This window comes from Eretmochelys imbricata, chromosome 22 (genome assembly GCF_965152235.1).
Source record: "Eretmochelys imbricata isolate rEreImb1 chromosome 22, rEreImb1.hap1, whole genome shotgun sequence".
Classification (NCBI taxonomy): Eukaryota; Metazoa; Chordata; order Testudines; family Cheloniidae; genus Eretmochelys; species Eretmochelys imbricata.
Window position 1 is genome coordinate 4946228 of NC_135593.1, and position 8015 is coordinate 4954242.

At 43.2% G+C, this 8015-nt stretch overlaps 1 protein-coding gene across 5 annotated transcripts in view; it reads left to right on the forward strand.

The window, feature by feature from the left end:
- Positions 1-8015, forward strand: part of FAM118B (family with sequence similarity 118 member B) — a 44800-nt gene that overhangs the window by 20877 nt on the left and 15908 nt on the right. For 4 of the 5 annotated variants that reach the window (XM_077840041.1, XM_077840039.1, XM_077840042.1 and 1 more), the window contains 3 exons: positions 1303-1431; positions 2847-3132; positions 6748-6804. In XM_077840041.1, coding sequence (XP_077696167.1) covers positions 1303-1431; positions 2847-3132; positions 6748-6804 — 472 coding nt within the window. Of the gene's footprint in view, positions 1-1302; positions 1432-2846; positions 3133-6747; positions 6805-7321; positions 7823-8015 lie in introns of those variants that run through there. The other variant, XM_077840043.1, reaches the window with a different exon arrangement.

The following is an 8015-nucleotide window of genomic DNA, read 5'->3' on the forward strand; positions in this document are numbered from 1 at the left end:
CCCTGTTGCTTTTTGTCTTCCTCTGTAATCTCTACTTTCTTCCATGTAGCCTACCCTTTTTCCTGGGACCCCATCCCTGACCCACTTTGCCATGTGTCAGAACTTTCCTCCAAGTCCCTCCTTGCTTCCTCCACAAGGTTTCTGATCCCTAGTCCTTCCCATGATGGATCTGTCACCCAACAGACAGAAAATCCTAACTTTATATTACTTTAACCAACAGCAGATTCTAAATTACACCACTCAGTCACTTGGCACTCTGCATCCTATTCCTGATCCTTACATTGTCAGTTCCGATCTTTGGCAAGAATCTGCTCTCCATGCTGTCCATAAAGTGCCAAGCACACTGCAGGGACTATAGAAATAGTGAGAATAGTTAGACATAATGGGAAAAAAAATCACTACGTAAAATATACCACAGCTTAATCACATTTCTAAACTCCAGTCTCCGACATGACCTCCCAGTCTGTACTGTTGGATATATTTGCAATGATACAAATGTAGCATTCTCAGTCATCGCAGGATTAAATAAGGAGATGAGCTGCATAGGAATGAATTTGCAAACATGGTAAATGTGATAAGGATTTTTTGTTGAAGCATACAAAGGCTAAACTGCTGAGCTTTCTCAAAACTGTTTTGAGTCTAAATTGGAAATAGAATAAACACGTAGATTTAAGAGAAATGCGTATTAAAATAATGGTCAAATAGCTTGTTTTAGCCTTTCCTTGCTGAGTTCTGAGTCAGGATTCCACCTTTTCCTGTCAACAGTGGGTGACAAGGACAAACCTCTGGGGCAAATGAGCATTGTGGCACCACTTTAGTCTGAGGTATGACAAGCTGTATCCAGAACTCATGAGCGTAGGGACATGAAGGAGAAGTTAACTTTTCAAATAGACTGAAATTCAGTACGCTCTTGAAAAGCTACGTGCTGTTAATAACTTGAAGCAATTACTGAAAAATTATGATTGCAAGACCTGCAGTAAGGAGCCTGGGAAGAGCATCTGGCTCCCCTATGGAGAAATGGCCCAAGCTGACCCTTGATAGGCTTTGGATAAGCACTGGCCTCCTGTGGTTTAGATGCCTTGCAGATGATTTGGGTTTGTTTTCTTCACATGCACTGGGATTTCTCTGCATCTCACCTCCTCGGGAGTTTAAGGAATGTTCCTTTCCAGTTTAATTCCTGGAATGTGAGATTTGACAAATGAAGACATCAAGTAATGGCCCACTCACTTCTGACTTGCCCAGGAACCCAAACAGATGGGCACTTGTTGTGGATATTCCCCAGGCTGTGTTTATTTTGTGCAGGTGCTGGAGTGGGCGCAAGAAAAAAGGAAGCTCAGTGTCTTGCATATCCATGGAGTTTACACAAACCCCTGTGGAATAGTGCTTCATCCAGCCGGGTATCAGAATGTCCTGCGCAATACAGAGGTTATGGTGAGCTTCAGCCTGCTTGTGCCCTTCTCTCCTCCCTCCCCCCAAGACACCCAAGCCGAGAATGCTTTGCTTATCTACGGTCTTGTGCTTGTTTGGCTTTTCTCTTCATCTGTTGGGGGTAATGGTTCTGGCTTTTCCAGCAAATATTTCTGATTCAGCATAAGTTTCAGATTTCATTGAGTTCAAAAATGTTGCCTTGAAAGGGACAAGGCTCAGTGGTGGAGCCGTTTCCATTTTCACTGTCACTTGTTGCTCATGGCAGACTTGGTGTTGCCTTTCTGCTGAAAAATGATAGTCACCCTGGGAGACAGAATCTTCTCTGCCTGGAGAGTAGGATTGGTGGGACCTGTGGATAAAATCAATGTTTCCTACCTCCTGTCTATTACATATAAATATCTATAGATCTTGTGTGTAGTTGAACACTGTCCTTAGTGTGGGACTAGGATATATTTAGAATAGGATGTTCGGTTACAGGGTACAGAAACATCCAGAAGTCCCCCTCTTGGTCAGACAGTCTGGATTGAACTTCTCAGGCCCACGAAAGCCAACCTTCCTAAATTGGTTCCAGAAGAGTGGAAGAAAGCTGATGTGGTTCCAGTATTAAAAAGGGCAAACGGGATGACCTGGGTGATTACAGGCCTGTCAGTTGAACGTTGATCCCAGGCAAGATAATGGAGCAGCTGATACAGGACGTGATTAATAAAGAATTAAAAGATGGTAATATAATTAATGCCAGTCAACATGGGTATATGGAAATCGATCCTGTCCAACTAACTTGTAACCTCATCAAAATACCGAGTTTGGTTGATAGTAGTAATATTGTAGATGTAATGGACAGACCTCTGTAAGGCATTTGACTGGGTACGACACGACATTTTCATTAAACTACTACTATATAAAATTAACATGGCACACTTAAATGCATTAAAAGCTGGCGAACTGATAGGTCATTGTAAATGGGGAATTATGGTTCAGCAGGTGTGTTTCTAGGGGTTTCTGCAGGGGTTGGTTCTTGGTCCTACATTAGTAACATTTTTATTGGTGACACACAAATTAGGGGATTAGTCAATAACTAAGAGGACAGGTCACCAACACAGAGCAATCTGGAGCACTTGGTAAAATGGGTGCAAGCAGTTTTAATATGGCTAAATGTATACAGCTGGGCACAAAGAAGGTAGGCTGTACTTACAAGATAGGGAGTTTAGGGTGAATCTGTTTCGGATGAATGGATGAGTTGCCATGGGCTAGTTCAGTTATTGTTAGAGTTCCTAATTTAAATTTTGTGATGTTTACATGCCAGGCTCTTTACAATTATTTAATTGGTACAAGGCCAATAGTGTGTAACTTGCACATTGTGATGGCTGCAATAAAACCTGCCCGAACTGCTAAGATACTTTTATCTTTCCTTTTCAAAGCGGGAGATCCAGAAGCTGTATGAAAACAAATCATTCTTGTTCCTGGGCTGTGGCTGGACTGTTGATGACACCACGTTTCAGGCCCTTTTCCTAGAAGCTGTGAAGCACAAGTCAGACCTGGAACACTTCATGCTTGTGCGGAGGGGAGATGTGGATGAGTTTAAGAAGCTCCGTGAAAACATGCTGGATAAAGGGATTAAAGTCATTTCATATGGAAACGAATACACAGATTTACCTGACTACTTTGAGAGGCTGACAAGTGAGATCTCCACACGGGATCGAACAGGTACATGGAGTGATGGGCTGTCCTGAATAATGCATCACCTCATCTCTCCAAGCCACTTCAACAAGGGCTTCTGTGTTTAAATATGATAGCTAAGCTAGCTCTGAAGGGGTTTTTATAATAGTAAAGCCTAAGCTGCCCATTCTCAGCCTTGAATCTCATTCAGGTATTACTGCCCCTTTCTCTACTCCCTCAGTGACACTAAAATACCAGTTCACAGAAGATTTGAATTATTGAAGATTTTAGAACACTTGTCTTGTGCCTGCTTCTTAGTTGATCTATTCCTTCGGCATACTAGGTGCCTTTTTCACATTTTGTTGCTCATTGAATCATTTGTTCTCCCCAAATTTATTCTGCTGATGTAATGCAGGTGGGAAGCTGTGTCACTTTAGTGCTGGTTAAGTTGAACTGCAGTAGGTTGCTATTGGTACTGTTGCTTGAGTACCATACCTCCTACACATCAAACATGATCTCTGGTTTGTTTATAGCAGTCATCTTTTCCTTCCGCTCTCCACCTTCGGTAAAATGAGGGATGGAACACTCCTGCAGCTGGATTGCTTGAGCTGTTAAAAGTGACCTGCAAATGACTTAAAATAAACCAGCTTGTGCCTCTTACTGATGGTTTGATGTATAAAAGGCCAAATTTTTGGCTTTTTGCATTTACCCTTTAGAACTATCAGGGAAAGGAACTGACTTGCTGAAGGATAGCTGGCAAGTCCAATTTATGCTCAAACAGCATGGCTGAAGGGTGTTTTGAGTCTCCCAACATTCCAGTGGGGAGGAGAAACTTGTTAGTCCCTGAAGTTTGTTGCCTGAGCAAAGCAACGCCCGACACTCAACTTCATGGTGTTTGTATATCTGTGACATAACTCTAGTTGTCTATAAATCAAAGAATCCCGTGGGGCAGCCATTACCACCTTCCAGCAGAACACCCCCATACCAGCTCTGCCTGTTGTCCTAATAGTTTAAAATGTTGCCACCCTGACTTATTTCCCTGAGAGACAGGAAATAATGGTGGGGGAAGAGAACAAAGCTGAGGAGGGGGAATGAATGGCAGGGAATCCCTGAAGTCAGCAGACATGGGAGGGTGGTACACAAGGCAAGGGATGATGCAGTGAGTTGAAGAACAGCTAGCCAAAAACTCAAAAGGTAATAAAGTGTTAAGTACATCAGAATCAGGAAGCCTGCTAAACAACCAGTGGGGCCCCTGGACGATCGAGCTACTAAAGGAGCACTTAAAGACTATAAAGTCATTGCAGAGAAACTAAATGAATTCTTTGCTTCAGTCTTCACAGCTGAGGATGTTAGGGAGATTCCCAAACCTGAGCCGTCTTTTGTAGGTGGTAGGTGACAAATCTGAGGAATTGTCACAGATTGAAGTGTCACTGAAGAGGCTTTGGAATTGAGAAACTGAACAGTAACAAGTCACCAGGACCAGATGGCATTCAGCCACGAGTTCTGAAAGAAATCAAATGTGAAATTGCAGAACTATTAACTATGGTTTGTAACCTGTCCTTTAAATCAGCTACTGTAGCCAATGACTGGAAGATAGCGAATGTAATGCCAATATTTAAGAAGGGCTCTAGAGGTGATCCTGGCAATTACAGACTGTTAAGTCTAATGTCAGTACCAGGCAAATTAATTGAAACAATAGTAAAGAATAAAATTGTCAGACACATAGAAACACATAAATTGTTCAAAAGTCAATATGGTTTCTGTAAAGGGGGATCATGTCATACTGATATATTAGAGTTCTTTGAGAGGGTCAACAAATGTGGACAAGGGGGATCTAGTGGACATAGTGTACTTAGATTTCCAGAAAGCCTTTGACAAGGTCCCTCACCAAAGGCTCTTACATAAATTAAGTTGTCATGGGATAAGAGGGGAAGGTCCTTTCTTGGATTTAGAACTAGTTAAAAGACAGGGAACAAAGGGTAGGAATAAATGGTAAATGTTCAGAATGGAGAGGGGTAACTAGTCGTGTTCCCTAAGGGTCAGTCCTAGCACCAGTCTTATTCAACCTATTCATAAATGATCTGGTGAAAGGGATAAACAGTGAGGTTGCAAAGTTGCAGATGATACTAAACTGCTCAAGATAGTTAAGACCAAAGCAGACTGTGAAGAACTTCAAAAAGATCTCACAAAACTAAGTGATTGGGCAACAAAATGGCAAATGTAATTTAATGTGGATAAATGTAAAGTAATGCACATTGGGAAAAAAATAACCCCAACTATACATACAATATGATGGGGGCTAATTTAGCTGGGGCTAATCAGGAGAAAGATCTTGGAGTCATCGTGGATAATTCTCTGAAGACATCCATGCAGTGTGCAGCAGCAGTCAAAAAAGCAAATGGGATGTTAGGAATCATTAAAAAAGGGATAGAGAATAAGATGGAGAAGATCTTATTGCCCTTATATAAATCCATAGTATGTCTACATCTTGAATACTGTGTACAGATGTGATCCCCTCATCTCAAAAAAGATATACTGGCATTGGAAAAGGTTCAGAAATGGGCAACTAAAATGATTAGGGGTTTGGAATGGGTTCCCTATGAGGAGAGATTAAAGAGGCTAGGACTTTTCAGCTTGGAAAAGAGGAGACTAAGGGGGGGGGGGATATGATAGAGGTATATAAAATCATGAGTGGTGTGGAGAAAGTGAATAAGGAAAAGTTATGTACTTGTTCCCATAATATAAGAACTAGGGGCCACCAAATTAAATTAATGGGTAGCAGGTTTAAAACAAAAAGTTGTTCTTCACTCAGCACACAGTCAACCTGTGGAACTCCTTGCCTGAGGAGGTTGTGAAGGCTAGGACTATAACAGGGTTTAAAAGAGAACTGGATAAATTCATGGAGGTTAAGTCCATTAATGGCTATTAGCCAGGATGGGTAAGGAATGGTGGCCCTAGCCTCTGTTTGTCAGAGGGTAGAGATGGATGGCATGAGAGAGATCACTAGATCATTACCTGTTAGGTGCCCCAGAGGGAGTGAACTTAGCATTGGCCACTGTGAGACAGGTTACTGGGCTGGATGGACCCTTTGTCTGACCCAGAAGGCCTTTTATGTTCTTATGAGCTCTGCCTATAGAAACAATGCCGTGTATTGCCCCCTTCTGTGACAAGCCCTTTTCCCTTCCAACAGCTCAGCTTTCTCTCTGCGTGCTTCTGTTCCCTAGCTCTCCAGTCATGCTGGCAGTCTAGACAGAGGACCTCCATTTCTAAGTGGAAAGCAGATTGGTTGAAAGTACCTCAGGCCTTTAGCCATCAAAACACCAGACACACAAGCCAAGCAGTTTCCTTTACTGGTCACCTTTGTAGTTCTGAATTCTACATGTGAGCTCCCAGTGTGAACGGTGGCTGCTCACGCAGCCTACACTACCCTTCTGGTCTCTATTTGAGATGTAAAGTGGATTCTTCCCTTCCAAGGTGCAACTTCCAAACTACTCATTCCCCACTCTTGCACTTGGGGGTGGGGGGAGAAACTACCACAGCAGGAGCAGGAAATGTTGAGTTCCCTTGGATTGTTCACTGCTTCAGGTTTTGTTTCCTGGGGTTCTAGTTGGCTGTAGCCATACCAAATAACATGTCTTAAATGGTATCTTCTCTGTTCCCCAGGTCTACCCACTGAAGGACAGCTAAATGGCTCTTCTACAGCCCAGACTGAAATAAAAGGTATGGAACTTACGAAGCTCTTAAACTAGAGAGGAAGTAGCATAGCGAAACTGATAATCCATTTGCCTAACCTGCAGGGCAGCGCTCCGGTAGCATATGTCCAGAGGGGGGAATCCCTCTCCCAGAGGTGCTAAGGGTAGCTGCTGCTTGTGCGTGGAGGAACAAGTAGCGGCAGCTTTGCGATATGCCAGCAGTGCTGGATCTGAACACACTACTTCACAGCCATCCATCCGTGTTCCTCACCTGGCTGACTCTGGAGGGATGGAATCGAAAGCAGCTTTCACTGAAGGTTCGCCAGGGCCACAGATTAGGTGCAAGCAGCCTTTAAACTGCTTTTTGGTCACAAATTAACACTTACACAGGAGGGAGCGTAGGCTACTCTTCTTCCAGGGGCTACAGCTGATCACTGGTACTGGTAGGATCAAAATTAGCACTTGGGGGTGCTGTGAGCCATTTAATTAGGATGAATGAAATACTGCCCTAGACCTGTTGGAAAGGATATTTTAACTTTACACAGGGTGCAGCACCTGAGCATCTACCCCTGCAGTTCAACTGATTGTGCTACTGGTTAATCTGAGTTAAAGACCCTGGCACCTACGGCAGAGGTCTGTGAACCTCAGTCAGTTTACAGGGAAAATGAAGACTCTCACCTTTTCCGTGCCCGGTTCTTAAGCAACTGGGATTCAGCAGGGATCATGCCATTCTAAAACCAGCTAGAAATTAAGGCTTCAGAGTCCCAGTTGGAAGGTCCTGGCTGTTGAAGACTACTTGTAGTTTACACAGCGGCTGTGATATCCTCCTGACTCTCAAGGCTGCAGTGTCTGCAAGGAGAGTTTCTCTCCATCTGAACAGCAGCGGCCTCGGCAGTTTCATACCTTGTACTTTTGTATTCTGTACATTTCAATGAAATGAAACTTGAGCCGTTTTTATTACTTGAAGCTCTAGTTTTCTAGTCCTTTCTTTACACTGTACAGTATTTTGTATGTTGAAGGTGTATTAAAAGCCTGCTTCGCACTTAGCTGCTTTGGCTTGATTCATTTGATTAGGGTGCAAGCTATCTATATACCTGGGGCACGGAGCTAGCTCAGTTTACAGTAGGGCTAAAGGGACAAACAAGCTGTAGCAAGCTATACATTTCAGGCTATGTTCTTGCCTAGGCTGGTCAGGCACACTCTCCCTCCAGCAAGAGAAACAACTTGTCCAAGATAACT